We start from the raw sequence: 22,151 nt of genomic DNA on the forward strand, positions 1-22,151 counted from the left end.
AAATCTCCCCTGTTCTTTAAGGTGGCAATGGAGGATTCTGACAGCAGCTTTGAGACCTCCTCCTGCGTTTTCCCGTTCCGTTCTTGAAGCAACCCTCCGGCAGTGACAATTGAATGCTGGTTAGGCGTACATGTGCAATACTGAACAGAAGAAATTAGGGTAAAATTGGTGTGGGGTTGTGAAATTACCTAATTGTCCATGCTCTTAACACTAGTTAGAGCCAAATTTGACCGAGGGACAACATTGACTAAAGTTTAAGACTATTGAGGACCCAATTAACTAAAATTGACTTAAGGGGACAACATTGCAGATCGGGCAACATTTGAGGGATCAAAAGTGCAATTTTCCCAACTTAAAACTAATGTGGAGAATAGTTTTTGTGATTGAGTGAGATAATAGATGATGATGTGGATGCTGGGGCCCACAAAAACCTGGAGAAAACCCACAACTAATGGTGGTCCAGTATCACCTAGGATGGCAAGTAATTGAATGTATATATATATATATATATATATATATATATATATATCTTTCAAATATTGGCTTAGTTTCATTTTTAATTTAACAAATCTAAAAGTATAACTTATTTATTGATTTAAATTACTTGATTTGAAAATTTTAAATACATTATATTACAGAAATTTATCAATCTCATTATAATGTTGGGTGATTGAATAAATTTATCATTAACACGTTAATGCCCGCTGAGTCACTGATACTCTATGAGATCAATCAACATGAACTCAACAACATTTTATGAATTTATTATATCTGACACATTATATATAAATCATATAGCTATCAAGTTGTGATCAAATTATAATACGCTTTTGGCTTTGTGTGTTCTGTCTCTGTGTTATCCTTTTTATATCATTGTTCTGTGCTTTACCAGATTTCCATCTTCCCTGTAATTGGGACTGCACGTGAATATTTTGGTGCGCATTTCGCCAAAGAGAAGCGAAAGAAATGGAGAACAAATTGGCGAAATGGAGCTTCAAGAAGACTAATAATAAATCTGCAGTTTCCATCAGGTCGGTTCTTGAAGCGATATTGGAGAAAGTAAATGAAAAGGATGCTGAAAATGGAAGGCCCCTCATTCACCTCGGCCGAGGAGACCCTTCTTTGTTCCCATGCTTTCGGACCTCTCCGGTGGCCGAAGACTCCATTAATGCATCCGCGCGATCCGCCAAGTTCAATGGCTATTCTCCGGCCACTGGGATTTATCCGGCTAGAAGGTCAGTAAAAATTCCTACTTTTTTTTCTGATTTATTATTGTACGATAAATTGTATTGCATGGATTCAAAAGCTTCCTCTTTTTGCATATTTCTCTGCATTGGAATCGATGAGTTTGTTCTCTCTGTTGTTCATATATAATATATGAACATAAATGTGCAGTTCAACTATCAGTTTAGGCCTTTATTTGAGTTGAAATGAAACACATGCTTCAATTTGGTATCAGAGTCATTGTTAGACAAGTTTCCAGACAGTTGGGGGTGTGTGGGTTTATGACAATATTGCAGACTGGTAGCTAGGGGAGATTTGATGTTAAGACCTCAGAATTATTTATGCCAAAGAAAATGACTTAATGTACTGAAGTTGTTATGAATTTCTTCTATCCATTAGGTCTGTTGCAGAGTATTTGTCCTGTGATCTTCCACATAAACTATCACCTGATGATGTTTATCTCACTGTTGGTGCAAATCAAGCGATTGAAGTCATAATGGCAGTGCTTGGTCGCCCGGGGGTGAACATATTGCTGCCCAAACCAGGGTATCCTTTTTATGAAGTCCGGGCTGCATTCAGCAATGTTGAGGTCCGCCATTATAACCTGCTTCCAGAGAAAGGTTGGGAGGTTGATCTTAATGGCATAGAAGCTCTTGCAGATGGTAACACCATTGCTATGGTTGTAATAAACCCCGGGAATCCCTGTGGAAGTGTTTATAGTCATGCTCATTTACAGAAGGTGAGTGTTCAGAAGTCGAAGAAGCGCACTGTTAATCATTGCAGTTCAGTTTAGATTCTGCTTTGTTGGGTACTGACTGCTTCCCGTTTTCCCTGTTTCATACTGGAGATTGCAGAGACAGCACAAAAACTCGGAGTTCTACTGATTGCTGATGAAGTTTATGGCCATCTGTCTTTCGGATGCAAACCGTTTGTGGCAATGGGACAGTTTGGATCAATCACTCCTGTCATTTCTCTGGGATCAATATCAAAACGGTGGATCCTTCCTGGATGGCGACTGGGATGGATAGCAACTATTGATCCCAATGAAGTCCTTAAGAAATCTGGGGTTTGTATAGCTCACACTACTTCTAGCTTTTCAATCATGTTTTCTCACAGTTTCAATCAAACAAGCTAAAAGACGAGTCGAGGAAAGATTGAAAGCAATACCTTTATGTAGCTATAACTTTGCATGCCTGGAAATAAGCCTAAAATCTTCATGAGTGTGAGAATACGAGTCAATTATTATTTATTTAGTTTTGCTTTCATTTCAGATTGTTGAATGCCTTCGCGGATATCTTGACATCGGTGCCAACCCTGCAACTGTAATTCAGGTGCATTTTTATGAGATTTCCATCTAATCATACATGTTTCATTAGTAACTATGCATGATCAGAACCTCAGGGCAATTTATCTTATACCCTAAATTTAAGTCGGGATGATGATAGATAGACTGATCGTGTAACTCTTGAACCTTCAGGGAGCGGTTCCTCAAACTCTTGAGAAAACGCCAAAAGATTTCTTCTTAAATATTAACAATATGCTGAGAGAAGCAGCAGATTCTTGTTATGCCAAACTTGAAGACATCCCTTGTCTTTCTTGTCCATACAAGCCAGAAGGAGCTATGTCAATGATGGTAATTAATAAAACATGGAAGATGAGCCAATCTTTTTCATCTGTCCAAAGTACTTCGAAATTAACTCTATATTTGCTCATAGGTTAAATTAAATGTGTCATTGCTGGAAGACATAGATGATGATATGGACTTCTGTGTCAAACTGGCAAAAGAAGAACTGGTCCTCGTCCTGCCAGGTAAAAAGTTCTCGAGTTGTACACACCTATCAGTCTGCATTCATCTTACAGGCCAGTTTCTAGTTTCCCACTTTTTTGCTCGAAACGATTAAAAACATATCTGCATTGCTATACTGCTAAAAAACGAGGGTGCCATTTGTAGGGATTGCGTTGGGGATGAAGAACTGGATTCGCATAACTTTCGCTGTCGAGCTGGCTAGTCTTGAAGATGGACTTAAAAGGCTAAAAGCTTTCTGGACAAGGCATGCCAAGAAGCAGTCATGTACAACAGCTGATGGTGCATAGTGATAGTGCAGACTGAACTAACTGCCTGTCACTCATGAAAACCTTAATTTCTTTAGTTTAAGTTTTTGAGCTTAAGCTTCCAAATATTATGTTGATGAGCCTTTGAAATAAGTAGTGAGTGCTTTTTCATTAGCAAAGCACAAGATTTAGCCTTTCTTTTTTTTGAACTCACAATTCCTATTCCCACTTTCGTTGGGATCTGCTATATACATTTTTTGCAGTTTTTTTAGTATTACTGATTCTATTAAGAATGTAGTCTCTGTCCATGTATATTTTTTCAACTTATTTCAGACCTGTGATCTCTCATTTGAGAGAACCATAGTCATACCTACTCGACCACAAGTTTGGACCTGTGACCTCTCATTTGAGAGAACCAGAGTCATACACGCTCGACCACGATGTCTTTGGCTTTCTTTTTTTTTTTGGTGGAAGATGTCTTTGGCTTTCTAATTTATATTATTTAGATTAAAGCAAATAGAATACAAAATTGTGGCAGAAGCCCACAAAAGTCAAAAGGCACCAAAGGTCCAAAACGGACTTGTCTCCCATTTTCTACCGTTAGAGAAAATATACAAAAATATGTACATATAACTATATAAGAAGCCCAATGGGCAATTATCGACCCAAAACAATTCAAACTCTATTCCCTCCCTCCAACGGTTCTTTCTCCCATCATCAACCTTTCTGCAAATCCAATCCAAGCACTGAAAACAAGCAAAACCCATGGAAACCACACCTCAGTCTCATCGTTCCGAGCCCCGAAGCAGACTAAAATCGGCTTCAAGACTTTCCAAACTCCGCTGCTCCGACGATCATGAGATACCGCACCTCGATATGGCCCCTTCACCTCCACCTTCAGCTTCATCTCCAAAGCACCATTATAGCCTCCCAGTCCGCGATCTCCTGCTTTTATCGCCTTCGCTTCTTCGCAAATCGAGGACTCGATTGGCGGAGAAGCTTGAAATTGGCGAAGATGGGGTGGAGCTGAGTGGGGGCCGCAGGAGATCCAGGAATGGGAATGCCGGCGGAGGAGCTGTATTGGGGTGTGCTTCTCCGAGGAATCATCGGAGGAGATCGAGACGGCGATTGGAGCTGGAAATGATGAGAGAGGATAAAGATTTGGGTGTGGGAGAAGAAATGATTAAGAGGAAGAAGAGGCATAGTGGTAGATCTAAGAAAGATAAACTTGGCTTAGTTCCAATTTCCTCTCCAAGTATGTTCCCTTTTCCTTCAATATGCATTGATTTTAGGCAAATTCTCTGGTGAGATCAATTGAAGCATGTGCTCCATCTCAACTAAAAGCCTAAGCTTATAGTTGGATTGCACATATGTTTATATATTATGCTCAACAAGATCGCCTCACAGCAGATTGACTCGTTTCACAATAGACCAGCTCTTATTTTATATCGATCTTTCTCGTTTTTATTTTGTTTTTTGTGGGTGATGAAATTTTGATTCTGGGTATGCAGAATCGAGTGAATGCGAAGGCGAAGGGGTTAATCTGGATAGAATTGGGGAGATGGTAAATGATCTAGTGATGTGGAGGGATGTAGCAAGATCAAGCCTTTGGTTTGGTTTTGGGTCTATCTGCTTCTTATCTTCTTGTTTTGCTAGTGGAGTTAGCATTAGGTATGCCCCAATTATTGCCCACCATGAAGTTTTTGTATTCATATCTTTCAATTTAGTACAATGTGGTAACATTCTAACATCATGGTTGCACTATTGCAGTATTGTCTCCTTAGTATCTCAGTTGGGGCTATTGTTTTTGGTTGTATCATTCTTGTCGAATTCAATCCGGCCAAGGTAGACCCTTTGGCATTCCATCTGTCTTGTTATCTTTCAGAATGCTACTGCAATCATTGCTGAACTAATTTTTGAACTTTCAGAGGTAATGTTGAGGTTAAGTGTGATATCCAGCTGAAAGAAGATGACATTTTGAGAATGGGAAGAATGATACTTCCAACAGCAAATCTTGCAATCTTGAAAACAAGAGAGTTGTTCTCAGGAGAGCCAGCCATGACACTTAAAGTAAATATTCCATACTTGTTTGTATCTGAACTGGATTTTGTTGATAAAATAGGATGGAATTTGAAGAATGAATTGTGGACTTTCATCATGGTTTAGGTAGTACCATTCCTGCTTGTTGGAGCTGAGTATGGCCATCTGCTTTCTCTATGGAGGCTATGTGCATTTGGTAAGGATCATCCATGTATTCTAAACACATCTTTTAGCTAGCATGTGACATAAAGTTTATGGGTAACATCACTTCTCGATTTGCTTTCACAGGGTTCTTTATGAGCTTCACTGCCCCAAAACTATATTCATCTTACTCTAGTCAGATATGTAGAAAAGGTATCTAAATGCTTGCCCTGTTAAGGTTATCCGATGGATTCCTATTGATCTAATGTCTGTCAGACTCTAATTACTCCAAAAATAGCAGGTGAATACTTGAAATGTAGGGTGATGGAGAGCTGGGGAGCTTGCTCTCACAAGAAGACCATAGCAGCATCAGCACTGACAGCCTTTTGGAATCTTACCACTGCCAGAACTCGCATTTTTGCAGGTACATTTATGTTTGCCTCTTGAGAATAGGCTGTGGTAGGCTTTTCTCTTCTTGCTTTTGTCTGCTAGGGTTACGAGCATGGAATCAGACTTTTTTTGCTTTCAGTTAAATTTCTTCTGACATCAAGATCTGGAAAAAAGGTGGTAACCCAGACTTTTTGCTGATTTTTTCTGCAGCATTCATTTGCTTTGTAGTAATTAGATACTGTAGACAACGTTCAGAAGCAAATATGGAAGAAGAGATAAAGCTACCAGAAGATAAAGATGAACCCGAAGATGGGAAGGCATTGATTGTGTTTGAGTGAATTCCCTTCTTGTATGTTGTTGTAACAATAAAAAATAAAAATCCTTTGCGTGATCCCAATTGCATAAATAAGTTGGTATGCATCACTTCCAGGTTACTGATAATATTTTCAAAGAACCCAAGATGGAGAAATCCTCGCATCCATATAAGAATTTATCTCCAACATAGACCAAACATCAGTTTTTCCCTTCTACCGAGTATATATATGAAATTGAAGTTCTAAGGAAACTGGAACTCAGTCTGGAAGGACCTGAACCACTGAAAGATTTCATCTTGTTGGAGTATCTGAATTTGCAATGACTGTGGGCTGGAAACTTAACTGAACCATGGTTGATCAAACACCGTCACTGCAGGCTGGTTTAATATATAGAAGAAATCAGTAAGATACTCAACTACTTGATATTAGTAGCAAAATATCACTGAAAAGATATGATAATACAAATGATGAAATTTCCCTATGTTTTTGCAAGCTAAGCATACCCAGAGCAATCCTTCGGCAGTTCATTCACAACCTCCACAATACAATCACGCATCATCATTGATTGCTGATAAATAACAAAAACAAAACAAAACAAAACAAAACAAATATAAGTGCTAGCTCATTGGTTTAGTTTTAAGAAATATATATCGCATGTCAGTTACTCCTAAATATTAAAACCTCTGACTTACTGAGGGTAGAGAGAATATGCAAATATAAAACCTTGCATGTCAGCCACAAGCCCTAAGGCAGGACAGGAATACAGGAGACAAATGAATAGAAATAACTTCTAAAAATGCTTCTAATGGAATCTGCAAAAGTTCCCCTCAACTTTAACCCTTGCGCAGATAATCTTTTCAAGTAAATTTGAAATTCTTAATCGAGTCTTATCAATAAGCAGACTTTCTACTATATGGTAAGAAATTCATTTTAATCCACTTTGCTTGTCCTTCATTTAGTGTTTTAAACGTCTACAACAAGAAGAATTAAGAAAGTCATAATCTTTAATGCAATGCCAATCTCCATCCCGGTACTGTACTTCAATGGCAATGGCATTGCTCATATTCAGTCTTTATGAAGTAATAAAATTGCTAGAATTCGAAGATTGTACAATCATCATTGCTCTAAATTTGAAATAAAAAGATGTTGGTGTTATATCATGAGATGGTTTGATGATACAAGAAGGAAGTTCTATAAAAAGCAAAATCAAGAATTGCTCAGCTACCAGTGACTGAAGCCTGCCTACTTGGGTTGCGATATACTCCATAACTTATAAATACCCTGGCTAACCCACTTAATGGTAGAGGCAAAACAGTACTAAGCAGAATGCAATCCAAAATCCAAATCCAAAAAAATGCTGTATGGAAATAACTCATGTACTTGAAATTAGGTTTAAGAAAAATCCAGCATGAACTCACCATATTATTAGAGGAAAAGGATGATCCTATATGTTTTGCTAGACACCTAAATCAAGAATGAAAAGCCCTCTGGTTAGAGAACCTACTTAGAAATAAACAGATACAAGGAAGGCGCACAACTAAGCAAGATAGGAAGACAAATATTCAAGTTCAAGGTATAAGTTAAAGGAGAAAGGGGCAGAAGTTGCTATGGATCATGGATGATTGATGAAAGAAAAAGTACTCCAAGATAGATTAGGCTATAATATTGCAAAGTACGAAGGGGCAAAAGTTAACTTGTTCCTTCTGGAAGAGTCAGAAGGCATACAAGTAGTATGGAGTCAAATAGAGGTCTGTCAAATGGGATAATAAATGTTAAGACAACTTATAAAACTCAGTAAGGCATATGCATATGACCAAAGTAGAAGAGGCCTTTAACTCTTTGCAGAGTTTTGGACAATTAATCAAGCAAAATGCAGAGCTCTACACAAACTAGGGATGAAAACTAAAACTCCTAGAAGTCTAAATGACCAAAATCAGCTAATGTATTAACTCACTAGCAAGTCAGAAGTTAATTAGACAAACCATGAAATGAAGCCCTTGTCAAGCCATAAATTAAAAATAAATAAATACAGAAAAGTTCATCCGCATATCAGAAGGGCACACTTCTACTATGAGAATCCAATTTTACAGGCATATGCAAAATTAGCAAATAACCATAAAGCACATCAACTCCCAACCTGGCAACCTTAATTGAACCACAATCAGATATCACAAACTAATAATCAAGCACATTCCATCGAATTGGGCAAAAAACAGGTCATTTAAAACCATAAATCACAATTTATTAGCTCCGTGTAATACTTAAGGTACCTTTGGCAAGCCAACCGAAGCTGCGGGGAGAGACCGTAAGCATTGAAGTCATTAAAGCCGAAGCTGTGGCCGTGTGGTACGGTTGCATCGACTCCACACACGCGATCAACTCAGCCGGACACCTTCACAGTTCACACACACACAATAAGTGCTTGCTTAGCCACAATTACACAGACACATATCCTTACCTACTATTGCATTGGCACGCACGCAATGATTCTAAGTATGGAAAAATATACATACGGTATGTACCTAAAAATGCGAGGAGGCAGAGGATTTCTGGAAGCGATGCGGAAAGGGGAGTAAGCAGCTTTGGCTTCAGATGCTCCTCTCGAGGCAGCGTTACGGACAGCCGGAGATCGGAAAACCACTCTGGCAACAGCTGCTATTGCCATTTTAAGCAATTCGATAACTTGTTCTCAGTGCGAGGCGATGTCAGTAGACAGTGGAGGGTTTTAGGGTTTGATAAGTTTTTTTTTTTTGAATACGTTATTTTGTTATGGGATTGTTTGGCAATTACTGGGTTAATTAGTAGTCACGACTATGTTAGTGATTTTGATTAGTAAATAATATTAATATTTTGTAAAAAAATATTTGGTATAATTAATTGATTATCACAATCGAAGAACGATTTTGGTGATTAACTACTCAGTATTATTTATTTATTTATAAATATATTTATTGTTTGAAGGATATTTTACAAAAAGAAAAATCCTTAAAATATCAATCTCAAGCGCGGCTAAGAGCAACATTTGAGATTTTAACAGTTTAGAGCGAAAACATTATTTTAAATTGTTGATTACCAAACACTTGTTTCAACATTTTGATTTGAGTCTAAACGTTTAATTTGATCAAATATATCAAACTTTGACGGACTTACCAATAACAAAAAAATTATGATTTTTTGGTACTTCAATTAATTGTGGACTTACAAAAAATCTGAAAATAATAAAATATAAAATTGAATGTATATTCATTATATTAATCATGATTACACAATTGGGTTGAATTGAAGGATGCAGGGTTCAAGGTTTCTTGGTTTCAAAAGTAAGGATTTTGCTAGTGAAGGGGTAAAGATGATAGATGATGGGTCCTACTGTCTCAAATAACTTCAAAAAGGAATTTTCAATTCAAAATTTCAAAAATTGTCTAAAATCTTGGATTGTAGTGTCAACATAATTTTTGAGTCACATTTAGCATCTTTTTAAAAAAATTATAAAAAAAAAAACTTCCTTGAACTAAAATTGATCTTCTAAATTAACAATCTTTAAAAATATTTCAAAAGATCAGAGTTTAAAAATTTCGATGCAACTATACAATAGGAGGCAACGCCTGGGTTTTGGATGGATATCCCCACCATGCCTTAGTCATGAATGGTTAAACCAAGTATCTTAGTAAATAATGATTGAGTTTTGACAAGGTACATACTCTTCGTGCTACCTTTATATGTCAATGTGATAATTCAAAAAATTTATTGTTATTAAATTGTTAAACTATATATAGTTAGATGAGAGCAACATTGATTCGATCTTCACCATTTTCAAAACTTCAAACTTTCTTTTAACACATTTTCTAGGAGTTTGAGTTAAAATCATGTTTTTCATCTTCTCCCATCTAATATATAATGGTTTTCTTTTTCTATTCTTGAATATATACTTTTTCAAACTGTTCCAAATTACTCTAAAGCTTTTTATATATATAGTTAGAAAAATGTTCATACACTTTGTACATCCTACAACCTTTCTAAGTTCATATATATTTCTTAGGTGGTGTTTTGTTGGAGACTTTTGTATCTTACTATGAGTGAAGTGTGAACTTATTTGAAAGGGGATGTTACGTTCATAAACAACGGTAGCGGTTCTTACCAAAAAATAATTGGTCAAGAGAGTAAAGTTGAAAAACATATGGGAAGTACCCTTACGTAATTAAGTAGGCACTATTGAACTACTATAAACTTGGTGTGATTTTTTCCTTTTTCCATTACATTAATGCATACTTGCAATACATTTACCATCACTTAAAATGGAATTAAAAGGATGTTAATCACTTCCAAATAAATTGGCATGAAATTTTTATAACATAATTCACCACTCGCTACGGAGGAGGTTACGGAGGAGGTTGACCCTTCCCCGAGTCAGTCCAGTCAGAAAGGGGAGGGTCCGCTGTCTAGAGCAAGTCAAATAAAGATTTTCAGTTACTTGATTGGTTATCAACTCTTTTAAGATAAGGCTCATAAATTTTTATAACATAATTCACCACTTTCGAGTCAAATAAAAGACTTTTATGGCCTGTTTGGTTGGATGTAGTTTGGGGGAAATTGCAATTCATGGAATTGCAATTCAGTGAATTCCCAAACTACAGTGTTTGGTTGGAGGGAATTTCAATTCCGCAGAATTGCAATTCGGTGGAGAGGAGGGGCAATTTGTTGGTGTAAAGACAATTTTGCCCCTCCTCCCATACCCTTTGTCTTTTTTCTTTTTCTTTTTTTTTTTTTTAATTTTTTGAAATAATAATAATAATAATAATAATAATAATAATTATTATTATTATTATTTTGAAAGAGTTATTATTATTATTTTGAATTATTATTATTATTACTACTATTACTATTACTACTACTATTACTACAACATCTACAACATAAGGGCATTTTAGTCATTTTGTCACTTCTTACCTTTCAATTCCCTGTACTCCTATTTCTGCATACCAAACACTGTAATTTCAATTCCTATTTTATTCATTGAATTACAATTCCACCGAATTACAATTCTTTTCCACCCTAATTCCCTTCTCCCAACCAAACGCCCTGTTAATGAAGTTAAAATTCATGCGGAGAATATCATCATTGTTGTTGTTGTTTTTTTAAAAAAAATAATTTCATAGGTAAAGGAGATAGAGAGGGGGAGAGGAGAATTCTATTGCTAAAAAAATTGAACAAGGCGTGCGTTGCAATCACTAGCACTGTTCAAAAGAGTTTACATTGGGAGTTTATTTTTAGATGGTTGTCGAATCGAACAGTGCATTGTTAGAACCGGTTAAGATTCGAAACCCAAGGTTCTGATTCCTGTTCCAAACTAGAAAAAAATAATAATTATTATTTATTATTAGATTAAAGTTTAAACTTTAAATAATATTTTAAAATTTAACTAATAACAAATTTTTTTATATAGTTTAACTTTCAAGTTTAAATATTTCATATAACCAATTAACCATTTTAAAAACATTTTAGAATGAGAATTTTTCAAAAAAGAAATATTAATTATTAAATTTAGACAATTTTAAAAATACAATATAGAATTAAAAAAAATCTGGTTCGAACTAGAACCAGCAGTAGAACCTTTATACAAATTTCTGGTTTCGATTTGGCCTGAAAATCGCTGATTCATTACTGGAATCGAACCATTGACATAACGGCTAACAAAGTAATGATTATTATTATTTTTTCTTTTTTCTTTTTTCTCTTGCTCTTACAAAAACTACAACCAAAAGTACAGTTTTGCTTATGAGTTAGGGCACACCTAAATGATAAAGGGTACTTTAGTTAGTGATGGATGTGATTGGATAAGAAGGGTGATAAATGATTTTGCTGTTTGATGATTTCCATTAGATTTTGATATCATTTATCAGTTGGCATTTGGCAATGAAATTGGTCACAGCCGCAACCCCACGTTCTTGTGTTTTCTGAGTAGGTCCCTTCCATCATTTTCAGTATTGGACTTATCAGTACTTCCCATAGTTCTTTCAGTAAATATTTGAATTATATTAATTTTGTTTTCTTTTCTTACGTCTTTGTCATTTACATTTAGGTTGTTTTACACCTTGGGCGGATTTAGTTCAAATTATCTAATATTTAGGGTGAATTTAATTAGAGTTATTTAAAATTGATTACTTAAATAATATGAATATGATAATATTATCCTAGTAATTTTATATTGCCGTCACATAAGATTTGGAGGTAATCGCATTACTACCTCCATTTTCTTAGATATTATGATATTACTTTTCAATATTTTAATTTTGCCCAACCAATTCCCAGTAGACGTGACTACGGTTCAGTTTCAATTTTGAATCGACATTGACAATTCATAATTCTGGAAAATAATGGCAAATCGGAATTCTAATTGATTTTTTAAGCAAATCAAACAACTAATAATGATCAAATAAACCAAACACTTAAATTAATTAAAAATTGATTAATCAAACATTTATATTTATTTTTTAACCAAGTCAAACAATTAATAGTGGTCAAATAAATCAAATTGACTGATAAACTAACTATTAGCTTTTGTAATCTTACCTTTTCTATGAAGTAAATGTAATAAAATACTTTGTTCTAATACAATATTTGAGAAATTAAAAGCGACGGGTGAAACTTTTGTAAATAAAATAATTTTTTTGAGTTCTTGTAAATAAAATAATTTAAGTTTATTGTTATATCAAAATAATAACATAGATTAAAAAAAAATAGCATGTACCTAAAGATTGAGATATTTCACTAAAATACCTCCAAAAAGGATTCCCCAATTTAGTCCGCAAAAGTACAATTTAGTGCCACTTCTGCGGCTCACAATTTTCCTCTATTAGTAAACTCTCGTGGTGACGAAGACGTTGTTCAATTGGTAAAATTTAGATGTTTTAATATAGTAAAAATTTGTTACATCGTCTTACAGATCTTTGTTTGTGAGATGTGTCAGGTCAAGATAAAATGTAATATTTATACTATCAAACGTAATACTAGATTATGAATAAAATATTTATTAATTATATAGAAAAATGTAATACTTTTGAAAATAAATGTAATATTTTTACATTTTGATGTAAAAGTATTACATTTTTAATCAAAAACATTACATTTTCCTTTATAACTGCTACACTACTTATAAATGAAAATATAATACATAAAAAAGTAATACTTTTACATCAAAATATAAAAGTATTACATTTATCATCAAAAGTATTATATTTTCCCTTATAAGTAACAAATATTTTATTCTTAATTTAGTATTACATTTGCTAGTATAAACCAATCAAAGACCAACTCATAATCTAATTATGATCCAAATTATGTTGACGTGACCCGCGCCGTCTCATGGATTAAGATCCGCGAGACAGTCTCACACAAGTTTTTGCCTTAATTGAATGATTGTAATACTTTACGTTGTATACACCCCTATGGGCCACACTACACTTGTAGTCACCTTTTTCTCTTCTTATGTGTGGTTTACAAACTAGTACAGAGTACATAAGAGTGAGAAAAGTTTTCATATCACCAAAAAAAATAAAAAATTCCGTTCTTAATTCGCATTTATTGAACATGTTCAGATTAATCTAAGAAAGAGTGGGCCTTTTTTATTCATTTTCTCCATCTAATAAAATACAGACATGCGACAATATCATTTTTCTTTCCAGTTTGGTAAGCATATGGACTTATGATAAGTGTCTATAGTATAATAACTTTAATTGTAATAATTGACTATAAGAGGGGGTGAAAAAGCTGTTATCATTGCTAGATTATATATTCTCACATGGACGAAGAGATGCATATATAATAAGATTATATAGTCCATATACAACCCCCATGGATGAACAATGTTCTTGCGCATGCATGCATAAACAAGAACAAGGCAAAAATCTGGAGAAAAAAAAAAAAAAACTGCAGCAGCTCATGCAGATACGATGAAATGGATCGATACATATATAGATGTCGAATCCTACGTTTTCATCTAATTAAAGTTCACGAAATGTCGTCAAATTGAAAGGGCTTTTATGATTCTCTGGCCGGAAAACCCTTAAAAAAAACAGCCTCCAGCACCGTGCTCCGGCCGGTTAATTAAGCGCAACTCGGCGGCACTTTGGATATCCCTTGACGCTGCAACTCCACCATCACGGTGTCCGTGGACGGAGGTTTCAGCCCTAGCGGAAGCGGCAGCCATGGCTTCGATAAAACATCTCCTATAGCCGCGTCTATACTCTCCTTCGACTGATACAAATTTAAAGTTCGTTACTTCTCAGAACAAATGTAACTGAAACCAATCTAGTCAAGTCTGGATTAGATTTTTTTTGGATAGTAAAGAATCACAAATAGTTAAACCAGTCTAGGTAACCTATAACTAACAAACTCAAATCAAGATGGCTATGATTCTAATTCGTGACTTTGTGGTTACATGTGATTCAAGTGAAAAGAATATGTTTAAGTGCTTGTTAGGGTGCCAAGGCCCAATGTATACTATTAAACATGGTTGAAAAAATCGCTAGGCATTCCTGAGCCATCGTTTGGTGTACTTTTTATTTTTTTTAAAAATTTGTTTAATTTTTTTAATTTTTAAGACTAGATAATTATAAATTATTTAATACTTTAATAGTTAATACTAAAATATTAAATATTAACCTAAAAAACATCAAGAGTTTAAACAATTTAGTATGTCGTTTTTAGTGAAATAACTCATTTAGAAAAAAAGACAACAATAGCTAATCTCCTAGGCGGTGCTTAGACGGCCTAGTCGGTCCCTACCCAGCTAGCCGTCTAGACTACCGATTATGGTGATACTCTAGGCGGACGGTCGGAGCCTAGGCGACAGATAAATCGGTGTCTGAACTTTTACAACACTGCTATTAAGTAGTGGTAGTGAGTTTCTGCTTACCGGGTGAAAATCAAAAGGAGGTGTAGGGAGAGGTTGGGCAGCGGCGGTGGGGGCGGTCGGGACACCAATACCGGGGTCAAGTTTATACATGGCAGGTGGTGGGATTCCGGGTACAGGAGGAGCTGGAAATCTCTGCAACATCAATTATGATATACACAAATAAGCCAAAATAACGACGTAGCACTGACAAATTAAATGAGGAATACATAGAATACAAGGATAGATAAAAACGTTAATTAAATAGAATAATGGTGGATTAGTTTAGTTAGTTACCGCTGGTGCTATAGGTGCCGGAAAGCAAGGAGTTGCAACCTACAACGTTAAAAATAAACATGTTTTCCGTTTAATTAGTCACATAAATTTAAAGTATGTACAGTACATAATATCGTGCAGTGCTAAATATGTACCGTACTTACACGCTGATGGTGGGAGTGCCAAAAAGAAGGGTCAGTTAACGGCGGCGGAGGAGGAGGGGCCGCCGGCGTCCACGCCGCCGCCGGGGGAGACGTTGAAGCCGCTAGCTGATGATGCTTAGGCCACATGTGCATCAAGGATTGGTCGACAGATGGATGCCCCCACACGTGTAAAGGTCTGAAATGTGGCATGGGAGGAGGAAACCCCATGGTGGGTGCCAGCCAAGGGCTCATCTCTCTCTTCCCTCCCCCTCCTCCGCCGCCCCCCGCCGCAGCCCCACCGTACATTTGCCGCCTCTGGCTCCAGTTCGCCGCCTCCGCTTCCCTCGCCAGTAAATGTTTCCGGTGAGATCTATATTTCTGCACATCACATACATATAAGTAATTAAGTCCTGCCCGTCAGCCTGAACAGCCCAGATAGTTACAAGGGTGAAGTTTGGGAGGAAAGTAATTAAGTCCTAAACATTGTGCCCAAAATCATTTCATTTCCATGCTGGACTAGGCAAAAAATTTAAGTGGATCCACTTTTCTCTTTAGAGAAAGGAGAATATACCAGTAGGGAGTGACAACAAAAGAAAGAAACAAATTAAAGCTAGCATGGTAACTTAGTCCATTAACAAGAACAGAAAAACTACTGTTTTGGCCATGAATTAATGAAAGAATATTAATTTAATTTAAAAGAGGTGAAATATAATGGTATGCTAATTACTTGAAGATGACTGGCAATGTTATGACGAGTGAGACAATCAATTCCCATAAGCTCCAAAATCCTTGAAGGGACTGCCTTATCCACACCCAATTGCTCCACTGCTTGTACAAATCTTCTGTGCAGCTCGGGAGTCCAATCCACCTTCACGCAGTTCAAGATTATTATTATTATTATTGAATTCTTCAAACTTAGAAAACCTAATTTAAGAATGTTTTAAGAAAGAAAGATTACCTTAACCTTCCGTTTTCCTTGCGGATTATTCTTGGATTGCGCCGAGGATTTCTTCCCTTTATTATTATCATAATTCTCTTTAGGCGACGGATTCGTATTTTCGTCGCGTTTGCTCAAAATTTCTTCCCCTTGATTCACGCTTGTGAGGCCGGACCCGAGGTCCGAACCCGAATTAGACGAACCCAAGTTATTCTCAGCTTCTTGCTTCGACGACAACGACGACGTTTTATCTTCTGCGCATGCCTGATTCTCGCTGCTTAACACGGAAGTAGCGGTGGCATTTGTGCTGGTGGTGGTGGCGTCGGAATATTCCTCGCCGGCGCTGATTGAGAACTCCGCAAGAACCTCCGGGTCCATCTCCAAATCCGGCAGCACGTCGCCGTCGTGGATCCCCACGAAGAGGTCGTCGAAATCGATGCTGTCCAGCAAGTTCCCGCCGGTAAAGTCCGGGAAATCGTCGTGGCATCCCATCGGAAAACCCTCCATCTCGCCGCCACGCTCATCTTTCCCGGTCGTCGTCGTCGAGCTCCTCAAAGGCGACACAGCTAGCATTCCCAAAAAACAGAAAAACACTACAAAAAAAAACCTTAAACCCCTCGACGTAGTATATGACTGTCCACGATCTCTATCTCCTTCACAACACAATTCAAGCTTATAACTACTCGTTATTCCTTATTTGCATGCCGCAGAAATTGTTAGGCAATTAAGCAAAAAAAAAATTCCAGCAATTCTTTCTTTCTTTCTTTCTTTTTTTGATGAAATAAAAAGGACTGAACAATATATAACAGAAGGGTGCTGAAAACAGTCGTTGTTTGGTCTGCTGGAGTGTGGAGAGAGAGAGGGAGGAGAGAGAGAGAAGAGAGAGAGAGGATTGACGAGCACCACAACTTGTGTAGAGACGCGTCTCTCAGATTTGTATTTTTCCATTTGGTTTGGCTTATTCTATAAAATATTTCACAATATTACTGGGGCTTGTGGATGCCCTTTTTTTGAAGTTTCAAAAAATCTTTTACCACTTCTCGTGACCTGTTTTCTTTATTATTGCTATTATTTTGTTTTAAAGAATCATATATTTTATGTAGGTGCAACTGTGCAAGTTGACGTTGGAGAGCGACAGAGAGACACAACAAGGACTGGGGAACTGAATTGATATATCTAGCTTGGTACAGTAAAAGGAAAGGGATGTTATCACCATGCGCAATCTTAATCCTGCTAATTCTAATTTTGGAAACCCTATTTCCTCATAGCTAACACTAGTTGTGTAAATTGCAGGACATTTCATTATATGTTGTCAATTGCAGCTAAGGGCATCTTATCATTGGTGTTATTTCGGAGTTTTTGAGAAGTTTTTTGTAAGTGTGACTTGCCGATTTATTTCAGGCATTTTTTGTATTTGCTCTGCCCTTTCTTTACATAAACTAAGTTTTTGCAGGAGATTTATTTCTTCTCATTTTGGCCTCCACATCAGTTCACTTTTACAACATCAAGTTTATATACGAACATAAACCACAAAATATTTACTGGTGTGGATGCTCTAACAAGGGTACAGTTTGGACGACATTGTTTATATATATCACTACTTGTAGAGTTGTATGTGTATGATGAACCGCGCGATTAATGTGTTTGCTTCCTATTTGCAATTGATGTGCATATAGACTTTTGTAACTCTTTTCTTTGTGTGTTGGAGTATATACGGGTGTGGTTCAATTGATGTTGGTTGCTATTAAGAACAATATAAGAAAATAAAATTATGCATTTACTACGGGCTATAATTGTGGATCAAATGGTACGATATAAAAGCATAATTCTGACCATTGGTATTAAACACATGTTTTCTTTTTCTTTTTTGTTAAAAAAAGTCGTTTTTACATTTTGTAGCAAAACAAGTCACAGGCTCGAGTCTGTCGCAAAAGGTCTTTTTAATGCGATTTCCCTCTTATATGTGGAGTTGCGGACTACTTACACAAAAATAAGATCTACCCGATACACATCATCAAATAGTAAATGTGAGTTCCCGTCACCCAAAAGAAAAAGTTATAAGATTCATTCATTCATCAATCATAACAAGGTAACAAGCAATCAAGCATAAACATAGTATTCCGGATTGCCGAATTGGTACTAAAATAATTCCGTCTCAAGCGCAAAATTTTAACAAATTAAATTGCCAAAAACCTTATAATTTAGTGACGCAAACAAGATTTCGAGATTATTTCACATTGCATTATATATTAAAAATTATAATTATTTAATTTTCTAATTAATTGCTTTTCGAATGATTGGAAAATGGCAATAATGCATTATGCAACGGTGGAAGTCGTTTTTATGTTTAGAAAATTCATGAAAATTTTTTTTTTGTTTTGATGGAATTTTTTTTTTAAATCGTTCGATATTTTTATTTGCAATTTTTCAATTAACAGAACAGTTGAATTTTATAAGAAAACTACTGTGTTTTTTTCAAGTACTAAACATGATTTGGAGTATATTTATGAGGCTTAAGATTCCAATATTAAATTCCACGGTCGTGATCAACTTATAAGGCATCCACATCCGTCCCTTTCTATTTCTTTCTGTCCTTTTCTTAATATTATCATGTCATTTTCGATTGTGTGAAGAAGCGAATTACTGCTTTAATTTATTTTCACATTTACATAACTAGTCGTCCCAAGGAAAAATGGAAAAGGCTTGATACAAATTTACTTTTTGGGTATATTTAAAGAGACAAATTAAGGGGTCTTTTTTTTTTTATTAGTACTACTGACAAATTAAGGCGTCTCATAAGGAATTAAGTCAGTAATAAGAGATTCAAGTAAGGAAAATATAACGGGAAGCGGATTCTTGGCGAAAGCTTCATTGCTATGCGATAGGGGTGTAAGAGAATTCTTTTCTACTTGCGTATAAGTATCGCCACATTTCAATGACATGATGTTAAGTTGTACTTGACCTTTTAAACTTCCACCCAATAATTATTCCGACACTTTCTCTGATACTAATTGTCATCAAGCACTTACCACTCTGCCGAGAGGCAAAAGCTATAGCAAGTAGAGAATGCGTAATTTTATTTCTTTTACTTGCCTGTAGTAGTCATCATCACATTTCAATGGCAGGATGTTGGAATCAGTACTCCAAACCTCCATATATAAAGAAATAAAATAAAATATATAATTAAGAAACTAATTAAATATGATACATATATATAATAAGCTAACATAAAATATATATTTTCTAATAATTAGAATTAAAAAGAAAAAAAATAGTAAGTATGCTTGGAAATCTTAGAAAACCTAAAACTTGGGAGGGAATCATATTCCATTCGATCAAAATCTAATGTGGAGCGTGTGTTGCATTACTTATAAAATGTTGTACTCTTTAGGTTATCCTCAATAGTTGTATGTTTTTGAGGAGTTTTTCCGGGTGTAATTAGGAAAGAAAAAAATTGGGAGGGAAGGAAAAAAGAAAAAGAAAAACGAAATAAAATCATAAACCAAAAAAAAAAAAATTTTTAAATATGCTTAACGCGCACCACGGGCGCGTGCACCCGTTGGGCGCACAGTTTGCGCGCAACGCGCGAATACAGAGCACATCAATGTCAGCGTGTGACCCAAATTTCTATGCAAAATCTCCATTTTACTACAAGAATCTGAAACCTTCTCTCACCTCACCCTCTCTCCTTCAACTAAGTCATCACGCAAAAAATTACTAGAGAGCTGGCCTTATAATTACTACTCTTTATTAGTCGCTACATAACGTGTCATTTTTATTGGATATATGCAAATTATTTATTAACTCAGGGTGATGTAAGCCAATTCACCAATAATCATTTATTGGATATATGCAAATTATTTATTAACTCAAGGTGATGTAAGCCAATTCACCAATAATCATTTATTGGATATATGCAAATTATTTATTAACTCAGGGTGATGTATGCCAATTCACCAATAATCCTTGAAAATAAAGAATTTTCCTTTTAAAAAGAAAATCAAAATGATTAACAAGAAATGGTAATTGTAAGGGCCATAAACAATTTTCATCATATTATTACGTGTAATTGTGTATTTAGAACAATTAATAGGTTACCATGACAATGTGTTAAGTTGCCTTGTTGATGTGTCCTTCAAATTTTCAAAATTGAAGTTTTTATTTAATTCTTATCTCTGATCGTAGAAAAGAATAAAAAGTGTAAAAATAAAATAAAATAAAATACAAAAACATGAAAGTGAAAGAATGTCTATGACACAAATATCTACATCAATTAAATTAAAAATAAGAATTAAACTTTTCAAATTTGAATGACACATCAACTGGGCAACTTAGCACATTAATATGGTAATTAACCTGCTAATCATCCCAACTCCATAATTTTGGACACTACAATAATCTACTTACATGCTATTATAATTTAATGATTTAATAGCATTATAAAAATCCATCCAACTCTTATTCTTTTTTTTTTTTTTATAATCATATATAATAATTGAGTCAAGCTGAGCCAATCTTGACCCAACATTGTAGCCTATATATATAAGCTTAGGCTCGGGTGCAGAAAATTTTAAGGGAATTAGTTTAAGGGAATTTTTTTTTTCTCTTTTTACAAAAATCAGCACGTCATGGTTCAGCCGCAGTATATAAATACATAGGGCAATTAATGTAAAAAGTGACAACATTATTGGGGAGTCCATGCATGTATGGGTATATATAGATGATATGTAGTCCACATCAAATAATAAACCCTAACTAATGCATGAGAAAAACTGACGCTGTAGTGTATGTTTTGATCCACACAAAAACATACACACACAAATATATCTCCCACCACAATTTATAACACCCACATATCTAAGATTTTCCATTGCAAAAATTTTGTCTCATGCTTTAACCGACAACATTCTACCTTAGTCTTCTTTNTTTCTCTTTTTACAAAAATCAGCACGTCATGGTTCAGCCGCAGTATATAAATACATAGGGCAATTAATGTAAAAAGTGACAACATTATTGGGGAGTCCATGCATGTATGGGTATATATAGATGATATGTAGTCCACATCAAATAATAAACCCTAACTAATGCATGAGAAAAACTGACGCTGTAGTGTATGTTTTGATCCACACAAAAACATACACACACAAATATATCTCCCACCACAATTTATAACACCCACATATCTAAGATTTTCCATTGCAAAAATTTTGTCTCATGCTTTAACCGACAACATTCTACCTTAGTCTTCTTTCAGCCACTTTTTTTTTTTTTTTTAATCTTTATATTTATATATATAGAGAGAGGGGGTGATATTCCTATGAGAATTAACCTCCCCATGACTCCATGAGATCATAACCAATCTCATCCATTAAAAAAATAAATTTATGGATGAGATTAATTGAGGATTAAAAATGTACGTGTGCATATTATACATTATGATGTATGTATATTAAGCATGTGCCGCGTGCAACATAGGGACATGATTAATATGCTCACATCATAATGCCTAATATGTACACGCGTATTTTTAATTTTTCAATTAATTTCATCTATAGATCTATTTTTTTAATGGATGAGATTGGTTCTCATGAACTCATGAGGAGGTAGGTTCCGATATGATTGCATATATATATATATATATATATATATATATATATATATATATATATATATATATATATATATATATATATATATATATATATATATATATATATATATATATATATATATATATATGTATATAT

At 35.1% G+C, this 22,151-nt stretch overlaps 4 protein-coding genes across 5 annotated transcripts; 2 read left to right on the forward strand and 2 right to left on the reverse strand.

Moving 5' to 3' along the window:
• The first annotated feature begins 845 nt into the window (after positions 1 to 845).
• On the forward strand, positions 846 to 3,566 carry LOC116011470 (probable aminotransferase TAT2). Its single transcript, XM_031251048.1, has 7 exons — positions 846 to 1,235; positions 1,624 to 1,963; positions 2,072 to 2,290; positions 2,496 to 2,555; positions 2,702 to 2,857; positions 2,940 to 3,033; positions 3,176 to 3,566. Exons 1-7 carry the CDS (start codon positions 967 to 969, stop codon positions 3,316 to 3,318), a joined length of 1,281 nt encoding a protein of 426 aa, XP_031106908.1. The 5' UTR covers positions 846 to 966; the 3' UTR covers positions 3,319 to 3,566.
• Positions 3,567 to 3,962: 396 nt separating this feature from the next.
• Positions 3,963 to 6,238, forward strand: LOC116011471 (reticulon-like protein B17). Of its 2 annotated transcripts, none has more exons than XM_031251049.1 (8): positions 3,963 to 4,531; positions 4,788 to 4,947; positions 5,047 to 5,121; positions 5,205 to 5,346; positions 5,443 to 5,512; positions 5,605 to 5,670; positions 5,756 to 5,881; positions 6,058 to 6,238. In XM_031251049.1, the coding sequence occupies exons 1-8, from the start codon at positions 4,042 to 4,044 to the stop codon at positions 6,183 to 6,185; spliced, it is 1,257 nt and encodes a 418-aa protein (XP_031106909.1). In that variant the 5' UTR covers positions 3,963 to 4,041; the 3' UTR covers positions 6,186 to 6,238. The 2 variants fall into 2 exon arrangements, with proteins under 2 accessions (XP_031106909.1, XP_031106910.1); XM_031251050.1 differs by having other exon boundaries at positions 5,759 to 5,881.
• Positions 6,230 to 8,895, reverse strand: LOC116011473 (protein NUCLEAR FUSION DEFECTIVE 6, chloroplastic/mitochondrial-like). The gene is made up of 4 exons (XM_031251051.1): positions 8,684 to 8,895; positions 8,432 to 8,553; positions 6,665 to 6,729; positions 6,230 to 6,538 (listed from the first exon to the last, which is right to left on the reverse strand). Exons 1-3 carry the CDS (start codon positions 8,824 to 8,826, stop codon positions 6,710 to 6,712), a joined length of 285 nt encoding a protein of 94 aa, XP_031106911.1. The 5' UTR covers positions 8,827 to 8,895; the 3' UTR covers positions 6,230 to 6,538; positions 6,665 to 6,709.
• Positions 8,896 to 13,914: 5,019 nt separating this feature from the next.
• LOC116011126 (transcription activator GLK1-like) lies at positions 13,915 to 17,269 on the reverse strand. Its single transcript, XM_031250644.1, has 6 exons — positions 16,426 to 17,269; positions 16,195 to 16,335; positions 15,489 to 15,845; positions 15,346 to 15,384; positions 15,073 to 15,204; positions 13,915 to 14,411 (listed from the first exon to the last, which is right to left on the reverse strand). Exons 1-6 carry the CDS (start codon positions 16,975 to 16,977, stop codon positions 14,262 to 14,264), a joined length of 1,371 nt encoding a protein of 456 aa, XP_031106504.1. The 5' UTR covers positions 16,978 to 17,269; the 3' UTR covers positions 13,915 to 14,261.
• Between the last annotated feature and the right edge of the window lie 4,882 nt (positions 17,270 to 22,151).

The sequence above is a fragment of the Ipomoea triloba genome, chromosome 2 (assembly GCF_003576645.1).
Source record: "Ipomoea triloba cultivar NCNSP0323 chromosome 2, ASM357664v1".
NCBI classification, from domain to species: domain Eukaryota; kingdom Viridiplantae; phylum Streptophyta; class Magnoliopsida; order Solanales; family Convolvulaceae; genus Ipomoea; species Ipomoea triloba.